The following is a 23,661-nucleotide window of genomic DNA, read 5'->3' as shown; positions in this document are numbered from 1 at the left end:
CGTCCAGTGGTTGGCTGGGCCTGGTAAGCCACCTTAGCGCTATATAGCAAATCGCCATTTTAACCGACACACAAAATGAATGTGAATATGTGTATGTGAGGGGAAATGCGGTAATTATTTTTATTTATAAAGTACCTTCTTGGTCTGCAATACTGTACAAAGAATATGTGAACAGAAGTACAAGGCAAGTAGCTTCCTGGTCAATCATACCTAAAATTCCTATAATAGGGTTAACGCAATCTCTCGTAGAGCTAGAACTTCCATGATGCTTTGACAGCCGTAAGTTAAAGGGACACTATAGGCACTCAGACCACTTCAGCTCATTGAAATAGTCTGGATGCAGTGTGCCAGGTTCCTTAACCCTGGAATTGTAATTGCCTTGGAAGGTTAACTCCACTTCTAGTGGCTGTATACTGGGGGCTTTGAACCCTTATGGTCCAGTGGAGGCTGAAGTGCTTTGTGTGTAGTATTCCTTTGGAAAATAACATTTGGTTTTATTATTGCTAAATTGTAAGTTTGTTTTAGTAGTAGTAATAACATGTATTGTATGCATGAATTCCCATCTTGCTTATATCCCCTCTATGAGCTTTTTATAAATGATAATAAAAAAAGTACATTCAGCATGAAAGATTGTTTTCTCTTCTATAGAATGTACAAAAATATATTGTTAAGGTAGTTTAAGATTAAAAGGGTGAAAGGTGAGATTAAATCTGTGTACCTTTTTTTTTTTTTTTTTTTTTACCCTTTATCTGTAGTACAATTGGGTTAGGTAAATTTGCTTGTCAAATATGTACAGTATTGTTTTTTGTTTATACAAATTGTGTTTAACTCCACTCCACTCCACGCAAGGTGCCAGTTGACTGATAAGACTTTTTTTTTTTTTTTCCTTTTGGATAACAGTCAAAATTTACGTACATAATTTGTGCAAAAGACCTATGTGTAGCAATGTATAGCAGACCAACATATTAGAAGCCATGTTATAGTAACTAAATACATCTACATGGAAATGGCCACTTAAGGGTCTTTATACAAAAACTGTCATTTTTTTTATTATGCGAAAGCATGCAGATAGCAGTCTACACATTTTATTTATTTTTGAGAATGTAAAGCAAACATTGGGACAGTTCAATAAACTGGGAAGAAGTGAAAACGGATTTAAAATTTAAGACCAAAGTAGTAAATTTGAATTTTTCTATCTTAATCTACAGTTTCCTCGTCGGTTCTCTACAATCTCTAGTATAATCCATACAATATGAAAGCCTCTGACTCCATACATATTTTTTTTTTAAAAATTAATTTATTTATATATTTTTTTGTTAATACACTCCCACACATGGGGCTAAATAGTTACTCAATTAATGTTGTGTTGAAAGTCATTGTAACAAATGTTTTTATACAAACATCTTGTATTCAAATTTGACTGCAAAGAAGTGGGGGGAAAAAAATATATATATGTATATATGTATGTATGATTTTTATGTATTTTAATTTTTTTTTTTTTTTTTTTTTTACTGCTTGGTTCAACAAGTTAAGATTTAAAAAGAAATGGACACTACTTGAAAAATGTGAAAACATATTGAGTTGGTATGTCTTTAATGAGTTACTGTGGGTGTAAGTGAGCTCATGTTTGTATTTTAGTGTGTGACATAACAGATATTTAAATATGCTGACATGCTATAATTGGGCACTTGCCAGTTCTGGTTGGCTTTGTGCAACTACAGAGTTGAATAAATATTCACCCTTTCTTTATCTGCTCTTTTATGATTTCCCTCAGCTTCCTTTTTAATGTAAAGGGCTCCTATTATTTGGTTGTTTTTTTTTGTTGGTTTTTTTTGTACCTTGCCCCTCCTCCCGCCATATTGTTTTCTTTTCTTCTCATCCTTCACTCATACAAGACTGGACATTTGCAAAAAATTAAATTTATAGTACACACCTCTGAATCGGGATAGAAAGTTTTTGGCATGTCACCTCCCATGCAATGACCAACAGTGGGGGACTTGTGCTAGGTATTATTGTGTCCCATCACAACAGAATGGTGCCTTAGAAGCAAGTGGACTGCAATAGCTGCCCAGTAACTAAATATTTAATCCCAGCTAAACCGTAAACAGCCAATGATTTTGCCCATTTGGGATTTAATGAATGAGCCTGTCGGTGAATGGTGTACCGTACAATTGGGCAGGAAGCAAGTCTTAAAATGAGACTTTGCAGTTTAGACACTTAACATTGTAGTGTAGTGAATTGAAAAATATAAAAAAAAAATTGAGGCTAGAACAGCCAACATTGACTGTAGGGGAGTTTGTTTCCTAATCCGCTATTGCCGCCTAGATTTTACAGTTCAGTTTTCAATTCACAACATTTTGGTGTTCAGTGGACAAACCTCACAACAGTCTGTCAGTCCCTCTACACTCACTCAGTGGGGATTTAAAATTAACGCTTTCTCTTTCACATTTACATCCACATTTGTGTTCATGATCCTTTTTGTCTTGTGTATAACACTAGTACTACACCAGAAAAGGGACAGACATGCCCACCGAAGTGGCGTGACATATATTTTAATGGTCATCCCCTTTCTGACAGGACCATGCTGGGAGCAGGGCTGTCTTTATTATTGATTAGACCCTGGGCAAAGCATTTGCTTAGGCCCCCTGGATCCTGCCCCCTCCTACTTTGCATGCAATCATGCCAGCCACCCCAATGCAGTGGTGGAACTGAAGTAAAGAGGTGCAAGAATTTTTTTGGGCCCCCTCCTATTGCAAGGGTGACAAAAAGGTAGATTACCATCTGTCGTGCGGCTCCATCAATGCATTGATAGCTGGGGATCTACAGTTTACCCATGTTTGCAGGTTTGTATTTAGCACAGAACAGTGTTTGTGTGTTTGAATGTAAGCATGTTTTTGTATGGAGTATGTTTGTGTAAATGTAGGGATGTGCTTGTATCTGGTGTTTGCGTTTGAATGCAAGCATGTATTTATGTGCAGTGTTGGTTTTGTAATGCAGGGGTCTGTTTATAATTTTGATCATTAACACTGAAGTATTTGTATATATGTATTTGTGTGTTGTGGTGGCGTGTGAATGCTGAGATGTGTGTGTGTGTATATATATGTATATATATATATATATATATATATATATATATATATATATATACTGATAACATAAAGATACACGGAAATACACAATGACAACATCCAGACACACGGAAATACACACACACACACACACACACACACACACACATTTATACACACATACACAGAAACATATAGTGACAGACATGCTGACACACACAGATATACGCAGACAGACACATACTAACATATACACACATACTGAAAGACATGCTGACACATTCACTGACTCATACAAACATACTGATACAGACATGCGTGCACACACACACACACACACATGGACAGCCATACTGACACATACACACACACACACACGGACAGCCATACTGACACAGACACACACACACGGACAACCATACTGACACACACGCACGGACAACCATACTGACACACACACACGGACAACCATACTGACACACACACACGGACAACCATACTGACACACACACACGGACAACCATACTGACACACACACACGGACAACCATACTGACACACACACACACGGACAGCTATACTGACACACACACACACACACGGATAGCTATACTGACACACACACACACACGGACAGCTATACTGACACATACACACACACACGGACAGCTATACTGACACACACACACACACACGGACAGCCATGCTGACACATATACACACACACACACGGACAGCCATACTGACACATATACACACACACACACACACACACGGACAGCCATACTGACACATACACACACACACACACACACACACGGACAGCCATACTGACACACACACACACACACACACACACACGGACAGCCATACTGACACATACACACACACACACACGGACAGCCATACTGACACATACACACACACACACACACACACACACACACGGACAGCCATACTGACACATACACACACACACACACACACGGACAGCCATACTGACACATACACACACACACACACACACGGACAGCCATACTGACACATACACACACACACACACACACACACGGACAGCCATACTGACACATACACACACACACACACACACACGGACAGCCATACTGACACACACACACACACACACACACACACGGACAGCCATACTGACACATACACACACACACACACACACACACACGGACAGCCATACTGACACATACACACACACACACACACACACACACGGACAGCCATACTGACACATACACACACACACACACACACACACGGACAGCCATACTGACACATACACACACACACACACACACACACGGACAGCCATACTGACACATATACACACACACACACACACACGGACAGCCATACTGACACATATACACACACACACACACACACGGACAGCCATACTGACACATATACACACACACACACACACACACGGACAGCCATACTGACACACACACACACACACACACGGACAGCCATACTGACACATACACACACACACACGGACAGCCATACTGACACATACACACACACACGGACAGCCATACTGACACATACACACACACACACACACGGACAGCCATACTGACACATACACACACACACACACACGGACAGCCATACTGACACACACACACACACACACACACACACGGACAGCCATACTGACACATACACACACACACACACACACACACACACGGACAGCCATACTGACACATATACACACACACACACACACGGACAGCCATACTGACACATGATGACCTTAATGACCAAACTTCTGGAATAAAATGGAATCATGACGTGTCAGACATGTCATGTGTCCTTAAGGGGTTAATCCTAGTATTCTTCAAATAAATAAAACTTGTTCCATCATTAGTCCATTGTCTGGGTAGTGACTAGACCCACAAAAATACTAGGCACAGAGCAAGTAGGTTCTCCCAAAACTAAATCTCCATTGGGTAAGGTGTGATGACTTTTGGTAAAGCAGCATACTAATTAGAGTAGGTAGAACGTTCTTCCAAATTGGAAATAGCAGCTGAAGTCACCAATAATGGCCCTGCCCCATCTGCTGGACCGCCAAATAATTTTTTCAAGGTAAAATCTTGTAGGAGCTTAGTCACCTAATGTAGGCAAATGAAGATATAACAACATTGAGATGGTACACAATTGAGACCGCTAAATAAGTTTCCTTTAGCATCCCTTACGGTAGTAAATGAGATATATCAACTACATTGTCTTAGTCTATAGAGAACGTCCATTTCCATTTGTCTAAACTTTTATTTATGTTCCTTTCTGTTTTTCTTTTTGTATTCTCCATCACAGCTTCCTCTTCTTTAAGTTTCTGTCTCATTTTCCCCTCTTTGTAGTTTTTTGTTCTTCTATAAGTGTCAGGATCAAGACAGGGATCCAACACGCAGTGTACTAAAACTATAAGACGTATACCGGACCTTAGAGTGGCCGGACTAACGTCAAGCAAACAAGGAATGGTCAGGGACAAGCCGAGGTCAAGGAAACGAGAACACAGGTAAGCGTAAGCCGGGCCGAGTACAAGGATAGGAGAGGGAAGCAAAGTCAAGAAACAAGCCAAGTCAAAACCGTAGAACACTAAGAGAATATAAACGCACTGAGGGAACAGACAAGCTGAAACCACGACAGGGCAATGACTCACAGTAAGTGAGTACCTTTTATACCCTGTCTCTTTAATTGATATCCACGCCCCCAGAACGTCCTGGTTTGATATTTCCCGCAGGTCGTGACGTCATGACGTCGGCGGAGTTGCGCCGCGTCATAAAAGGGGGCGGGGCTATCGCGGCCGGCGTCCAAAGTGCCGAAATTGCTGGAGGAGGAGGAGGTGTGAGTGGCAGGTACCATGACAAGAAGTAGATGTGACTTGTATCCTCCCTTGGTGTACTGTAAACTGTAGTCACTTTATCCTTCCACTTTACCAGAATAATGTGGAAGATTATCAGTTTGGATGGTGTGAGCGCCTGGTTAGTTACCCAACTGCTTGCAATACTCCCTGCCATACTTATTGGATGAAAACTATTGCACACAATTAACCCAAAACTATTGCACCCAAAGACTATTTGCATTAAAGCCACTTAAGTCAGCTGTAGTGTGTATGGTGCTTAGACTGGCTCTTAAAAGATCACTATAGGGCCAGGAGCACAAACATGTATTCCTGACCCTATAGTGCTAAACCCGCCATTTAGGAGGCTCTCCCCCCCTTAGTCCCTCTATAAAAGTTTAAAACACCCTATTTCTAGTGCCGCGCGGGTCCGTTGGTGCTGGCTCCACCCCCTTTGTGGCATCATCAAAATGGCTGACTTTTAGCCAATCCAATGCTTTCCAATAGGGAAAACATTGGATTGGCTAAAATCAGCATGGGGGTGGGGCCAAATGCAGTTTTGGCCAATCAGGACCTCCTCGTAGATATACATTGAATCAATGCATCTCTATGAGGAAAATTCAGCGTCTCCATGCAGAATGTGTGGATGCTGAACAGCAGGGATGCTTACTGTGCAGCCCGGAGCCAGGAAACCCCTTCAGTGGCCATCTAAGGAGTGGCCACTTGGAGGTGTCCCTAAGGGCAGTGTAAACACTGCTTTTTCTTTGAAAATGCCTGAAGGATATGATTATACTCACCAGAACTACATTTAGCTGTAGTTGTTCTGGTGACACTAGTGTCCCTTTAAAGACCACTTTAGACTGCTGACTAACATGTGGATGTACAAACAAGTGATAAACACCACTTGGTTTTTTATTTACTAAATTTAGTATTTTTTTTTTTTTTACTTTTCTTTGACCATTGAGTTTTTTTTTGTTTTGTTTTTTTCTTGCAAAACCAACCTGAAAATCGGTCTTCAATTTCTCTAGCTTTGCTCTTATGGTTTGAAATGTGCAACTCCCCACTGTTTTTGGTTTTGTGTATAGAAACTTCCCTGCCCCTTTACTAATGTGTATTTAAAGGGATGCTGTAGGCACCAGATCATCACAGAAAGTTTTAGGGAAAATAGCCTGTGCCTGCAGTCTCAGCAGTTTATACACGGCCTTTTCTGACCGCCACTAGAGGGACTTCCTGGCTCAGTCCTGCAAAGATTGCTTTGCATGGTGACCCTAAACACTCCCCATAGAGATACATTGACTGTGAGGAGATGCTCCCAGGTGCATAAGTTGATTTGCTGCGCTTGTACAATAGCCTTTTAATAGCCTTGTATTGCTTTCCAAAGGGGGAAGCATTGGAATGGTTGAGATCCTCAGGTTTGATGGTCTCAGCCATGGAAGTTGGGTGACAGCATGCACCCCAGTGCAACTGGGGAAATAAAGTATGCTAATCAGTGGCGGCTCTAGACTTGGCGAGGCCTTAGGCGAAATTCATACATGAGGCCCCCACTAACACCATTATTGGAAAAAAATTGCAGTTGACTTGTGTGTGTGTGTATATAAGAAGCTGTAGATATATTGAAAGGAAGCTTGCAGTATAGAGAGAGTACTGGATATAGAGAACTAGTCTTTGTATACATAGTTGCATTGTGCATTTACCTGTGTGTACCTGAGAGTGTGTGTCTGGCAGTGAGTATCTTTGTATATGTATGTATGTATGTTTCCCTGAGCATGTGTATGTTTGTGTACTGGCCTTTGGCATTAAGTTCATGGCGACGCTATGTTTTATGACAGTGTGTACTGTGTAGAATGATTGCCTTTAGGGGGTGACAGGGTGAGTAAAGGAGTAACTGTGGCAGGGTGAGTGTAAAAGAGCAGGAGGGTGCCAGAGTGCGCAGAGTGGTGCCCGTGTGTTTAGAGGGAGCGATAGTGTGTATGGAGGTAGGTGACAGTGTGTGTGGAGAGAGGTGACAGAGTGTGTGGGAAAATGACATAGGGGGTGACAGGGTGAGATGGGGTGGGGGTGGTGATGGGGTGACAGGGTGAGAGGGGGTGACAGGTGGGGTGGCAGGGTGAGTGACAGGGTCAGATGAGGGGGGTGACAGGTGGGGTGGCAGGGTGAGAGGGGGCGACAGTATTAGGGGGTGACAGGTGGGGTGGCCGGGTGAGTGACAGGGTCAGATGTGGGGTGAGAGGGGAGGAAGGGTGAGGGGGTGAGAGGGGGTGAGAGGGTGAGAGGGGGTGGCAGGGTGAGAGGGGGTGGCAGGGTGAGAGGGGGTGGCAGGGTGAGAGGGGGTGGCAGGGTGAGAGGGGGTGACAGGGTGGGTGACCGAGTAAGAGGTGGGGTTACAGGGTTACAGGGTGAGAGGTGGGGTGGTAGGGTGAGAGGTGGGGTGAGAGGGGGTGGCAGGGACTGACATGTGGGGTGGCAGCGTGAGAGGGGGTGACAGGTGCGGTGGCAGGGTGAGATGGGGTGACAGGTGGGGTGGCAGGGTGACGGGGTGACAGGTGGGGTAGCAGTGTGAGAGAGGGATGACAGGGTGAAGTGGGGGGGTGACAGGGTGAGGGGGTGACAGGTGGGGTGGCAGGGTGAGAAGGTGGTGAGAAGTGGGGTGGCAGGGTGAGGGGGGGCGACAGGGTGAGATGGGGTGACGGGGTGAGGGGGGGTGACGGGGTGAGGGGGGGTGACGGGGGGTGAGGGGGGGCGACGGGGTGAGGGGGGGCGACAGGGTGAGATGGGGTGGCGACGGGGTGAGGGGGGCGACGGGGTGAGGGGGGTGACGGGGTGACGGGGTGAGATGGGGTGACGGGGTGAGATGGGGTGGGGGTGGTGATGGGGTGAGATGGGGTGACGGGGTGAGATGGGGTGACGGGGTGAGATGGGGTGGGGTGAGGGGTGGTGGGGGGGTGAGGGGTGGTGGGGGGGTGAGGGGTGGTGGGGGGGTGACAGGGTGAGATGGGGTGACAGGGTGAGATGGGGTGACAGGGTGAGATGGGGTGGGGGGGTGACAGGGTGAGATGGGGTGGGGGGGTGACAGGGTGAGATGGGGTGGGGGGGTGACAGGGTGAGATGGGGTGAGGGGGGTGACAGGGTGAGATGGGGTGAGGGGGGTGACATGTGGGATGACAGGGTGAGGGGGGGGTCAAAATGTACCTTTTTCCCTGGTGGTCCGGTGGGGTCAATCTGTCCCTGGTGGTCCAGTGTCCTGGATGGCTCCCTGGTGGTCCAGTGGGCTTTCCGGTCTGCAGCTCCGCCGGATGCAGAGCTGCAGACCACATGGGGAAAGTCTCGTGATCTCCATTCAGAGCATTGCCGTTGTTCTATCAAAAAACCCTACCCCGTGAAAATTCCCTACCCTCGTCACTTCCGGTGACGCAGCCGCACCGGAAGTGACCCTCATCCAATGGAGGAGGAGGGTGTGCGCCGCCGCGCACGCGCACAACAACTAGGCTAGGTAGGGATTTTTCACGGGGTAGGGGAAATTAACGCCACAGTGCGCACGCGCGGCAAAGTACTCCCGTCGGAGGTACAGCGCGCGTGCGCACTAGTGGCAAGGGAGAGAGGCTTTAATCCGACGATCAGAGTTCGCGCGTGCGCAGTATAGGGGTAGGGAATTTTGATAGCTATTAGCCCTGTGAGATCTCCCTACCCCTATACTGCGCATGCGCGGACTCATCATCAGATTAAAGCCTCTCCCTGCTCCCAACACTCTCAGCCATCCAAGATTGAGGGTGAAGTATGGTGGGACGGTGGGTGTTTATGTGCATCATATTGGGGGGGGGTCTGTGCAGTCCCCCAATTCTGCACAGACCCCCCCCAATATAATGCTCATAAACACCCACCGTCCCACCATACTTCACCCTCAATCTTGGATGGCTGAGAGTGTTGGGAGCAGGGAGAGGCTTTAATCTGATGATGAGTCCGCGCATGCGCAGTATAGGGGTAGGGAGATCTCACAGGGCTAATAGCCATCAAAATTCCCTACCCCTATACTGCGCACGCGCGAACTCTGATCGTTGGATTAAAGCCTCTCTCCCTTGCCACTAGTGCGCACGCGCGCTGTACCTCCGACGGGAGTACTTTGCCGCGCGTGCGCACTGTGGCGTTAATTTCCCCTACCCCGTGAAAAATCCCTACCTAGCCTAGTTGTTGTGCGCGTGCGCGGCGGCGCACACCCTCCTCCTCCATTGGATGAGGGTCACTTCCGGTGCGGCTGCGTCACCGGAAGTGACGAGGGTAGGGAATTTTCACGGGGTAGGGTTTTTTGATAGAACACCGTGGTAACCCGCGGCAACGTTCTGATTGGCTGGAGATCGCGAGACCTCAGTCTGCAGCTCACACCCGGCGGAGCTGCAGACTGAGGCAGGCTCTCTCCCCAGGCGGCCTGACAGGAGGGGCCTCGCACCCGGCGGCACCATGAGCAAGCCGCCGGGCCCCCTCCTGTGTCGGGTCCTCGGTCATAGACCGAGAACCCGACATGTCAGTCTGCCCTCAGGCGATTTAGGCGGCCGCGAGGCCCCTGACTGCGCGAGGCCTTAGGCGGCCGCCTAAATCGCCTATTTAGAGAGCCGCCTCTGATGCTAATCATTCTTTTATGCACACAGTGAGTACAAAAATAGACTTTTACAAGGACACTATAGCGTTGAGAAGACGTGTGTTTTCCTATTGCAGGGGTTCCCAATTAATTTTTCCCGTGGAACCCTTTGACATAGTGTATCGACTTCGTGGTACATTCTGTGTATCTGCGTGTGTGTATTTATCTCTATCTCTATACCTATACATATACAGATAGATACACACACACACACACACACACAGATTCACACACTGACACATATACACATATATTTATATTTGCTCTTAACTTGCCTTTTTTTCTTCCTTTAGTGCTGCTGGCTGAGGATGGTGTGCCAGGTCGGCAGCTGCGCACTCCAGCCAGCATGCTCTGTCTGGGAGGAAGTGCTGTCATTTCCTCCCAGCATCCCATACAACAGGGGTCCAGTCACGGTCTTAGACCCCCAATTTTGTTCTCGCAAAACACTACTTGGGAATCGCTGTCCTATAGTGTTACTTTAAAACTGCCTAAAATACAATAATTTGTGCTTGCATGTTTAGTAGTAGAGGTATTAATTGTGAGATGAAAGTACTTGTTTTTGCTCTCCAACGCCCATTACATACATAAACATTTAATGTATGTGCAAGAATACATATCAGAAGGAGACTGGCCGTCTTATAGCTGCAGAGATATCTACAAATCACTGCAGTTAGAAGGATCTGTGCTTGGGGAAGTAGGTTCAAGGGACCTTCCTTGCACTAGAATTTATGCAATAAGCATGCTATTATAGGGATCAGAGTGTGCCTTGTAACATACATTTTACAAGGAGTATAATCTATATAGACAATATAATCTAAGCACTTAAATTATTACACATGTTCTACCACAAATGGGATAGAATGAATAACATTTGATGGGGTAAATACACACGATATGCTGAATCTAAGTTACTCATATCCTACCCACAACATCCTGGTTGCAAACTGTATGGTGGCAACATCATTAAAAAAAACATCTACTAGATCTAAGCTCGTTTGTGCGGGTCTGTCTTTGCTGCCATAACAATCTGGTATCCTAGAGTCATAACAAGGGGTTAAACTGTGTCTGCTTCTGATTTATACTCTCTGGAGGAAATGTCTAGTATTTGTCCCTTGCTGCTTTTTGTTGTTGTAATATGATCTGCACATGAACACCTGCTTTCCATTAATAATCTAGAAGGGGGGAGGAGGTGTGGGGGCGGGCTCTCTATCAAGTAGTTTATACTTTCATATATGCTCCTTCAAAAATATTCAAAGGCTCTTGTTTAGAGTGTTCATATCCTGCTACAAATAAAGAACATACAGTAGTAAATATTAAAAAATATACTACCTTGACAAATGTGGGTTGGGGGGGTGGGAGCATAGGGTTTAGGTTTGGACTTGAGACAGTGTATTGAGTTGGTTTTGGATGTTGCTTAAGTCAATATGCAGGAGGGACCATAACATTTAAACTTGGGCTGAAGCCCCTGGTGTTTTTGTTACCCAGAGATGCTTCTGCTCAACAGCCCATTTTTGGACATACTCTTTCTGCAGACAGACAAATCTGTGAGTGATGTGCTTAATTTAACACACACCCCTGCATAATAAATTACACATGTAGAGGAAACCTCAAATACATAATGCACCATCATAAGGTATTCATTAAATGGTGAACTGAATTTCAATTTATTAAAATAGCCAACTTGAAAAATGGCTACTTTTCCCCACATCTGCTATTTTGACATAAAATGTGCAATCCTATTTTTTTTCCTCATTGATAATGAATAAACCTTGTGGGTATTTAAAGGGACACTATGGCCACCAGAGCAACTACAGCTTAATGTAGTTGTTCTGGTGAGTATACTCATAACCATCAGGTATTTTCATGCTAACACTACCTTCTCATAGAAAATACATTTTTTACATTGCCACTTAGGACAACTTTAGTGCCCACTTTTCAGATGGCTACTTCCTGGTGCAGTGCTGCACGTCCTTAAGAAGCCCCCTGTAGGAGCAGAAAGCTCAGCTGATGTTCTCAGCCAATGAGCTGGCCTTGCACAGGTATGCTTGGCTCATCCGAGCTAATGGAAGCTACTTGCAGATGCTTTTGGGTACATTGTAGGAGTCGTCTGGCACCCAGCAGACCTAAGATAAGTTGTCAAACTATTCTAAAACAGTTTAACTTGTGCTGTGCTAGGGCACTCCTGACACCATAAACACTACAGTGGTATGTAGTACTTTTTTTTTGATGCACAGACACTATCATTGGCTGAGAGCAGTGATGCTTTCAGCCAGTGAATGAGCGGCAGGATCGATATCCAGGTTATGTATTTCTGTAGAAGGCAGATGTCGTAACCTGCCTACATCAGTAAAATGGCTTGCCCATTTCCATGGCACCTGTGTGTGTATATTTATTACACACAGTCTTATGATGAATATAAAAAGGAAGTCTGACCAAAGCAGTTCCCCTTTTATGAAGCAATTAAATGCCAGTCTGTAAGCATTTTTTTTTTATTTTTTTATTTTTAACCAGGGGACTTTAATTAGTTAAAGGGAAATGAGGCAGTCTTTCACTCATTCCTCTGTGTATGTATGCATGTTTGTTTGTCTAGAGAAGATGAGTAATAAATTTTTAAGTCCTCCACCCAAAGCTAAGTCATTGGAGAATGAAATTCTAGAATGTGATAAACATTTATTTGAACTTGCAAGCAATCAAATCAAACTGTTAGTATATTATTTGACTGCATTTTGGGGTTTGTCCTTAAAGGAGCCCTATAGTGTTGGGAATCCACAGCTGTGTTCCAAACACTATAGTGTCCCTGTGCTCCCCCCACAGGCAAGTGAAGTGTTTTAAGCGACCTTTTTAACACTTATGTGACTGCAGTGCTGAGGTCCCTCAGTGCCGACTCTATCTCCACATCCTCATGTCAAAGTGAGGGGGAAACTAATGAGCATGTCGCTCTGCTTGCATTATATATTCCCCATGGGGATTTTCAAGATTTTGGATGTCCTTATACAAAGTGTGAGGACATCGTACATCATTTCACAGAGTTAAACTCTGTAAAACTACAGGAAGCACTGCTAGTAAAGGTCTGGTAGACAGCCACTGGAGGCAGTTTTAAAGGGATTCTATAGTGTTAGGAATACAAATCTGTATTCCTAACACTATAGTGCTCTCTCGATGGTCACTTTTTGAAACTGTATAACCAGAGGAAGTTGATATTCTATCCATGAATACTCCGTATTCTCTTAAGTATCTTATTTATTTATTATTGGCATTTAGAAAGCACCAACATATTCCGAAGCACTGCATTATTGGGGCAAACTACAATATGAATACAGTGAAGAAGGCCCTTGCTGTGAGAGGGGATCTATCCCCTGAAGATGTCTTATACAGAGAACTTTGCTAGATAGCCTGTGAGCTAACAAGTTTAAAATGGGAAGATGAGACGAGGTAGCAGGAGGAGGTGGTGGCAGAGAGAGTTAATGATATGATTGCATTAACTGGCTTTATGTGAAGGGATAGAGGAAGTGTTTTTCTGTTGTGTAGCGAACATAGCTACATTATGGTATAGAATATAGCAGGGGTAGGCAACCTTTTAGAAGTAATGTGCCAAAATAAATAAGTTCTTGAAGTTCCTTGACGTGCTAGCCCTTTTTTTTTTTTTTTTTTTTTACCGTATTCTGCTTGTGTTATTTTATGAGTGCTGCAGTTGCTTTGTGGTGGTGCTGTTATATTGTATATGTTCATGCGTAGTTTGTGCTATTGTGTATGATACCTATCTATGGGGGCTGCACTGTGTAAATTGAGGATTGTCCCTCACCACCTGCAATCACCGTTCAGTTTGAACTAGAAGATATCTAAAAGTCCATATGTTGCATGCAACTGCACCTCTAGTGCCATGCATGGCACATGTGCCATAGGTTGCTGATCCCTGGTGTATAGTTGTAAGAATATGCTATAAAGAGTATGTTAAACAGCTGGAAGAGCATGCTGTGGAAGGAACTATGGTGGGTAGTGCTTAGTGGAAATGAAGTGGCTTTGTTTGTTATTTTGTGGAATTGGGCTTTAAAATTGCAGGGAAGACGAACAGAAATTGAACTTAACTGTTTTTGAGGAGATGAGGATAATTTATCTGACCTGTATTCCTAGCACTGTAGCTCCCTCTGCCTCCCCACTCACTTGCGGCCCTTTTCCACCAGCCAATAAAGGGTTAATAAACCATTATTTACTCACCTGATGCCAGAGCTAATGTCACTCTGCTTCTTCAGACGTCATCCGACGGGGTGGGTTAATGCGCATTCACAGGAAGTGCATTAGGCCCTCCCCTAGAAAATCATTACTGCAATGCTTTCCTGTGGGGTTTAACTTATAGGTAGAATGTGACGGCGGATAAGAACAATTCGGCCCATCTAGTCTGCCCAATTTTCTAAATATGCAGAGCGTTCGAATGTCAAGCATTAGTTAGGTGACTTAGTCACCAAGCAAGTAGGAAGCGCTTTTGTGGTTGTCTGGTAGGCAGCCACTAGAGGCTGTCCTAGTGTTGCAATGTATACATTGCAATTGCTCTAAAACTGCTTTGTTATACATTGCAGGACTAAGGGAAATAGGGACACTGTACCCAGACCACTTCAATAAGCTGAAGTGGTCTGCGTGCCTATAGTGTCCCTTTAGGGGAGTCTCCAGTATAACTGTGTTAAGCTGTATATCATCACGTCCAGAGTGAAATCTAACTAAATTGTGTTGTGCAATAATAAGATTATAGTACCGACTAATTTTTGGCTGTTTTTGTTTACAGGTCAAGACTTTGACTTATCCGAAGCATTAGACAAACCTGGTAAGTATGATATACTATTCAATCCAATGTTCCAACTAGAAGTTGCTTGTGTTTTAACATGCATTTAGACCTGAAAACACATAATGAATACAACATATGCACGTGTGTAAGGTGTACTTGAAAGTTCCAAGTGATTTTGAAAATTTACTATTTAGTAAAATTGGATTGCTGTGATTTTCTATTAAATAGTGAAATATTGGTAAACCTTGCTACCGTACTTGGGAGAGCTAAATATTATCTCTCTTTTCAGTGGAAACTACTCCAAACAAACCTGCATCTCCTACTGATGGTAGTAAGTACATTTGTGTTTTTATTTTTTTTATTTGGTTGTGTATTTTGTTGGTTGTATGGTTGTATATAATGTAAGACATAATTTCCAAATATCAAAATTAGCTGCTGCTTCTTGTTTTTTGTTTTTGTTTGTATAGATATATACATGTATAGGATTTATATTAACTAGATTTACATGTGTTGTATATTTACATTGAAATTTGATTTGCGCAATTAGTCTAATAAAGCAGGATAGAGCTCATTTATTTTATATTGTATAATATTACGTGATCGGCCTGTTAGTCATCAGATTTTAAATACTGGACAGTATTGTTGGTGATGTCACAGCAAGCATTAAAGGGCTGGGCATAGATTACAAATATTTATTTGTAGATTATGCATTGGATAAAAATGTAGATAAATTTAAAAAAACAAAAAAAAAAAACAAGCATAAAGTGGTTATGGCTTTCAGACTGATCTTTAAAAAAACAAAAAACAACAAAAAAAAAAACACATTGTTTAATGTAACAGTCGCTCTCCCTTTACTGATCTGATAAGAGAGGGGCTGGACAGACGTAGAGTGCAATAACCTTTCCCCAAGTCCTCTCCCAGCATATCACTAAAAATAGAGGACAGCAGCCAACGATAGCCGCTTTGGCCAGAAAGTGTAACTATAACTTGTCATGGGCAAACAAGGATGTCCTGGCACTGCCTTAATTAAAGAAACCCTAAGTCTAGCCTTAACACTAATCATGTGAAAAAAATAATAATGCATATATTAGAGTAATATAATACTATTTCGGGGTTCTGGAGACCTTCCTATAGAATTCCACATTTTGATTTTTGATGTATTATGATGGCATCTTTAAATTTTTGCCATAATTCATGCTGCACTGGTATTGTTTATCTATCCTGATAGATAATTTTAGGAATCTGTCCCTAGAATAGAGCAATTTCTACCTAAAATAGGACATAAAATAGTTAAAGGACATCCCCTTATGAGGATAAAATTGTACAAGTTTCAATAGAAGGATTTTAATGTTGTGTTCAGTGCTTTACACTAAAAATATGTAAAAATGCATTGGAACTCCATAAGTTTCCAGTAGCCTCACCTGATTGAGTTAATAAACCGCCAAATAGCCTCAAAACACATCAATCTGACAAATACTTATGACTTACCAGTTCCCTGGCTGGGGTGTCCTGGTCCCTTAATCCTGTGTGCTCACAGGCGAATGCTCCTACTCTGGGCCCCTATTTCACAGTGAGTTGCCCCCTCCTCCCCCCTTTGGACCAGTGGGGGATATGCTGGTACCCACAGAGTGCTCATCTTAACACTGCTGAGAAGTGGGTTGTCAGTGGCATCCAGCTATAAAAAACCTTCAAGGCTGTCACCTCTGGCTTTCAAGTAAAGATGGCCACCGGCATGACATCCGAGACCTGGGCCCACCTTGAGTGCATTGAGAGCCTTTAACCCCTTAAGGATCAAACTTCTGGAATAAAAGGGAATCATGACGTGTCACACATGTCATGTATCCTTAAGGGGTTAAACTCCTGTGGTCTAAATTACGTGCTGCAATCAAGAGGGAATCTGCGAGAGACGTACCTCAACAGTCCGCTACAAGTCAGGCTTCCAAAACACGACCTGCACCGATCTGCAAAACCCCAGTGCAACCAGCTAAATGGGAGAGGAAGGAGGAAGCAGACCGCACCTTGATTCCACAGACGCCACTCCAAGATCTGCCAACACCCCCTCGACCTCAGTTCACACGGGGACCTATCCCGAGGCACAGCTCACAACCCTGGGTACCCTATGCACAGCGTTGATGCCAGCTACATGCAGGAGGGTCCCAGTATTCCGTCCGGACCGCTGGAAGCTAACAGACCAGTGAGGAACAAGTGCTGGACTGTATCAGTCTGGGGCTTGAGGGGTAGCTTTAAAGAGACCCAGTATTTAATTCTACCTTTTGGGCAGGCTACATGGATCAGTGGGCATAGGATGACGAACCGCTCCTCAATATAGGGCCCTACTCTCCTTAGGCCTCTTGGCCCACATTGGGCAGTGTTTCTATCCCTGCACCCCTTTTCAACCACTTTCAGTTTTGTGCGCTGTGGTTTTTGTTCTTGGTGTTTTTTTTTTTTTACTCTTGCTCCACTCTGTGACATTAATCTGGCTAGTATCACCTTGGTGCTTCTTATAGGCACTGTGCCTTCAATTAACCTTACTGCATGCTTCCAGTGCATGTAGCCCACGTATTACCCTGTCTATGATCACTACTGGCACTGTGTAATAGCCGGATATTTTTATGATAAAATGAGGCTCCCTCTTTACCGTGTGACATACCACTAGCCACTCCACTAGCCACTCCATAGCATCCTACTGTGCTTCATGCTTTAGGTCCAAACCTGTTTGTATCGTTTATATGTCACTATTATAGTATAAATATAAACTGTATTATGCTTGTTCGCAGGTGGTGTTGTTGCCTCTATCTTGCATTTAATTTTTTAGCTAACTGGTTATAACAATGAGCAAATTAACTTATAGCAATTGTGAAAATAATGCATAAATACCTCATTAAAATGAGGGAATGTGATTCAGATCTGTTGAGCATGCCACCAATTCCAATAATTATCTCAAGAGTAATTATTTTAAAAGACTAGCTAGTCAGGGGTATTTAATTATTTTGCATGAAAACATTTCACCAAAAGTTATTGTATTTCTGTTTATTACTGATAAAATATGACATCGGTAGGGGTATATTTTTGCTTTATTAGAACAGTTTGAATTTCCTCCTACTTAAAGGGACACTTTTATTGAAGTTGTGTTAGATCCTTCAGCCCTGCCCCCCTCCTTAGTGAAAAATCCTATAGCACACTACTTGGAAGTGTAACTTTAAGCCATGCCTCCCAGCCCTCTGGGCATGAGACAAGACTCTTAATTCCTAGTTCTCATACCGTAACATACATAAGTAATTTGGTTTTAATTTTTAATTTTTTTTTTATTAGGGGGGGTGGGGGGGAGCTAAATGACAAGGGGCATCAGGGCTGTAACGTTAAGAATACAAATATGTATTCCTAAAGTTAGTGTTCCTGTAAACAAACTTACTTCTAAATGTGAAATCTAACATACTAATGCAGTTAAACATTCCTTTTTAATTTTCTCTTGTATAGATCCAAAGCCTACCAAGCAAGCAGATCCAAAACCTCAGCCAGAAGATCCTGGTAAGGGCAGTGGGAAAACAATTATTTTCTCAAATGTTTGAAAAAAACAGTGCTCAGACTTGCATGGACAAATTTATTTTTCAACTAGTATACTTAAGAACTATATAGAAATGTAAATATAATATTTCTTGAAACCATATTTAGAACAATTTAATTCTCTACAGTAATACTTTGAAAACCTATTTTTTTATTTTTGTATGCAAGGATGGGAATATAGATCAGTATTGCTGTTCTGCATTGTGCTTGTCTTTGTTTGGATGATTGATAATCAGTGAGGGAAAATAATATAGAAATACTGACCGAGCCAGCATTCATTAAACTGTCTTTGCCTTGTGAGAAGATCTGCAGATCGGTTGGAGCCATGTCCATAAATGCTGATGATGTCTTCATAACGCTCTGGTTGGTTGTTTGATAGTAACCAATCAGTGTTGTTATAAGTCAAATTACACCGCATGGGAAAATTCCAAAGAACTCTCACGCTGTGTAAAATGACACAGAGCACTCTGATTGGTTGGATTTAGAGATTTACCTGTCAGAGCACTCTGGTTGGCTTAAACCAACCAACCAATCCGATCGCTCTGAGCCTAATTGCCGGGTGTGGGAAGGCTTTATAAGTCTGCGCCGTGCCCTCCATGGGTGAAGATGGATTGTTTTTGTTAGCGTCGTTTTTTTATGTATGTTGTTTTTTGTCGTATTATATTTTTTTTTGCTCTGCTTTTTTATTTTATTTTCAGTCTGACAGGTACCATAGACTTTTATTTGGCCCTTTTTGGGGGGCTAAAAGAAGATTTAAAAAAAAAATAAGACCTCAAATGATAAACTTTTTTTTATTGTAATTTAGGGCCCCCACCTGCTGCTCAGGGACGGGGGCTGGAGGGGAGGAGGCCAATAGGACCCCCACCCGCCGCTCAGGGGTGGCGCCCGGGGGGGACAATAGGTCCCCCACATTTTTACTTAATTACACCTGCCGCTCATGGATGGGGGGGAACGATAGGTTCCCCCCCTCCCCCCTTATTGTTATTTAGGGCCCCCACCCCTGAGTTTTGAGGTCCAGCTCCACATCACAAGACTTCTGGATTTTTTATTTTTTTTTTATTTCCTACCACCCTTTTCCAAACGTAAGCCATGATTCATCATATCTGAGTCATAGAAGCAACTGGACAGAACATATTGTTCTATATAGCTTTGTCAATATTTATAACCGAAATTAAGATTATTATGCATTTAACCCCTTAAGGACACCGCTTCAAAAGCTTGTCTTACCCATAAGGACACAAGACACTTTTGCAATTTTTGCTGTTTGTGTTCAAACGCAATTTGCATCTCTGTCATTTATTGCAACAACATATATTATATACCGTTTTTCAGAGGGCAAACAGGGCTTTAATTTTTTATGTCACATATACATAGATAAATTCTCATTATTTAAAAAAAAAAAAAAGCCACAAAATGGAAAAAAAAAAAATATATATATATATATATATATATATATATATATATATATATATATTTTTTTTTTTTTTTTCACGTTTTGGCAATAATACCGTGTGCATAATATGTCCAGCTCAGAAAAAGTAATTCAAAATAAATTCATTTATGGGTCTTGATTTATAGAATTTTCCCATAACTCTTAACCACCCCAGCTAGCAAAATATATAATTATAAAATATTTCAATTAAATAAATGTAACCCCTGAGGGTTAAAGAAGGAAAAAAAAAATCAGATGACAGTAAAATGTAATCCCTGCCAATTGATCACTGTAGTCAGTGATCATTTGGCAGGGAAGGGGTTAATTTTATTAAAGCAAGGAAAAGGGGGGTGGGATTTAACTTTTACTTTAATTTTTTTTTACATTTTTTTACAGGGAGAATATCAGCAGCAGTGATCCGTCTCCCTGAACTTCACACTGGACGCGGAAGAGCAGGGAGGCGGATCGTAAGTCTCTGCAGCACATTTGCTCGCTCTGACAGCTTGTCAGAGCGATCACTGCTGCAGGGACAGCGTGATCTTGTGCTCCCGGTCTGCCTCGAATACCAAGGCAGACCGGTTGAGCGTTAAACCCGCGATCGCGGCGATCTGGGGTTAACTTTTTAGTAAATGACGGAAATTTTCTGTCAACAATCATTAACGCAAGGACAAGGTCGACGCAAAATTTCAGTCTTTGGTCGGGAAGGGGTTAATGCTTTACTTTTCAATGTCTTCAAATTTTCCCTGTTCATTTGTAGCTTTGAAATTACAAAATCTATATTTTTAGATTTTTTTATTTTTTATTATATCTATAACAATACAATCTCTAGTAACTGCAAGGTATTTTTTGTTATAACTATTATTCATTAAATACCTAGCTGTTGGTTTGTTTATGCTAAACTTGCTGCTTGATTTTATTGATCTACAGATTTTGAACTTTCAGACTACATTGGTGGGGACAATTTATATTGTTGTTGTAGGTTAGTGGTTCCCAAACTTTTTTCCACTGGTGTACCCCTTGGGAAGCCATTTCAATAAATTCTACCCCTCATATTAGCTAAATATTTGTAATGTATCTTGGAGGGAGGGAGGGAGGGAGGGAACCTACCTTTTGAGTGCAGGAGGGTGGCTTATGCTAACTCTGACTTTTGGGAGTTATGGCCTTGCTCTCCTGGTCCACCCTCCCTCGTCTCCCGTCTGCGCAGTTTGATCTGTGTTAGCTGGGAGGATGTAACCGGTGGTAAGTGATAACCTTGTCACACATACATCAGTAAAATATTTCCCCACCCCCCATCTTTCTTCACTTTAATATATTTGCCAATATACAACCTCTCCCTGTGATCCATACCCCAGCCCTTATTCCATCACCATTTAGTGTTTTCTCTATGACCTATCATTTGAGAACTTTGAATGCATTTGTTTTGAATTTTTATTTTATTTTTTTGGTCTATTGAACAAACAGATTGTGGTTTTAATCTTGACTAGAATGAAGTCTGTACAGACATTTTACTTCATTGATTTTAGTTTGTTATATCCCGAGGGTGGATTCCACTGACAGATGTTTTTTTGAGGGACGGGACAGTGCTGTACTACGTTTATTAAATGAAAATACATTTTATTCATCTAAGTTGGCTGTGCTTCCAGTTTGGCTATTTTGTTCTAAAATTTAAGACTTTTTCTTTAAATTCCGAAACAATTCTCACTTTAGTTAATAACCCTGTTTGTTTGTATCAGTCTTTGAATGCAAAGAAAGATGTGTTTTAAATGAGGCCACTAGAGGGGGTCTCTTGACTGTCGCTGAAAAACTTCTTGTTCTGAGTTTCTCATAGATATTCTTTGTGAATTAAAGGAAATCCAAACCTTATATTGTAGTTGTGTACAGGATTGTACAATGCTTTTGCTATCCTAAATCTACGCAACCTGCTGCAGTCCATAAACAACTTGGTTCTGTATTGACCTTTCAATACTGTGGCTGTCCTAAACCACATCAGCCTACTATAACACACTTTGTCAACTGTAAAATCAGTCCCTTGAGTTACAGGAGCTTGCTGATAAAATGCTAGAGGGATATATGATACCCTACTCCTTCTCTTCTAAAACCCACTACAACTGCGCGCCTCAGCAGAGTGTTTAATCCAGCCAGCCATAGCAGCCAAGAAATGACATTCAAACATTACCACACACTGCCTTACACATTGCCTTATATAATGGTGATTACCTGTGGGATACTTGACACGTCCTCGACCTGTCAAGCCATGGCTCGAAGCCTGGCCTAGTCTGATGGAAATCCTGGAAGAAAGGCAGCGGCTACTGAAAAACACCACACTGACTCCAGAATATCTTTAGTTGGAGGATTTAGCTTTATTCAGCATTGAGAAGGTAACATGCTCATGCAGCCTACTAACAAAAGAAACCCCCAAAAGCAATCGTTGAGCATCCAAGCCCAGCTCCTTAATACCAAGATCCAAATGCAACAGTGCTACCGTGCTGCGAGAGGGCCTCGTTTGCATACTTGAACAAATGGACACTCTGGTGAGTGAATTCACTGAGGATCAAGAGGAAACCCGAAGAACAGAACTCCTCCGCCAGGAATACAATTTGAGCTAGGGGACCTGCCACATTCAGCATCTTGTCCTGTGCTGCCGTGAATCTTACCTAGATCCCCTTGCGAGGATCTTGGACATAGAAGTATAAATGAGGTGGTCAAAGTCTGGACCATTTTGTCAGGAGGTGCCTGATAATTTGAGGCCCTGGTATAAACTAATGTTGAAGGTCTTCTGTGGAACCTTAGAATGACTATATATGTCAAATTCCCAGTTATTTTAAATTCATTTATTATACTTCCTTTTTAATTTTCTTTTTTCTTGTATATAGGTCCAAATCCTACCAAGAAACCAGCTCCAAAACCTAAGCCAGAAAATCCTGGTACAGGTGGTGGTAAGACCATTCTTTTCTCAAATGTCTGAACATTTTATATATTTTTTTTGTTTTGTTTAGCAGTTATTTCTCCACAAAACAGTGCTCAGACTTGAATAGACAAATGTATTTATCACCAGTTATTCTTAAAGGAACACTCTAGGGTCAGGAGCACAAACGTGTATATGACCCCATAGTGTTAAAAACACTATCTAGCCCCCCCATACCCTCTTAAATATAGTAGATTCCAGTCTGCTGGTGCTGGCTCTGCTCCTGACCTGCCTCCTTGGCTGACATCATCAGAAGTGGTCATATCAGCCAATCAACACAGGAAAGCATTGGATTGGCTGAGAACTTCTGATTATCTCAACCAAGGAGGTGGGTCAGGGGCG

The 23,661-nt window shown here is 42.6% G+C and overlaps 1 protein-coding gene across 2 annotated transcripts in view; it reads left to right on the top strand.

Moving 5' to 3' along the window:
• The window catches only part of XG (Xg glycoprotein (Xg blood group)), a 44,157-nt gene extending 20,823 nt beyond the window's left edge, over positions 1–23,334 (top strand). The window contains exons 2-5 of one of the 2 annotated variants that reach the window (XM_063450176.1): positions 15,359–15,397; positions 15,648–15,689; positions 18,836–18,886; positions 23,228–23,334. In XM_063450176.1, the coding sequence (XP_063306246.1) occupies positions 15,359–15,397; positions 15,648–15,689; positions 18,836–18,886; positions 23,228–23,319 (224 nt within the window). In that variant the 3' untranslated portion in view covers positions 23,320–23,334. The remainder of the gene's footprint in view (positions 1–15,358; positions 15,398–15,647; positions 15,690–18,835; positions 18,887–23,227) is intronic. The other variant, XM_063450177.1, reaches the window with a different exon arrangement.
• The last annotated feature ends 327 nt before the right edge of the window (positions 23,335–23,661 follow it).

This window comes from Pelobates fuscus, chromosome 1 (genome assembly GCF_036172605.1).
Source record: "Pelobates fuscus isolate aPelFus1 chromosome 1, aPelFus1.pri, whole genome shotgun sequence".
In the NCBI taxonomy this organism is placed as follows: domain Eukaryota; kingdom Metazoa; phylum Chordata; class Amphibia; order Anura; family Pelobatidae; genus Pelobates; species Pelobates fuscus.
Note: the sequence above shows the minus strand (reverse complement) of the source record. Positions and strands in the feature narration are given on the sequence as shown.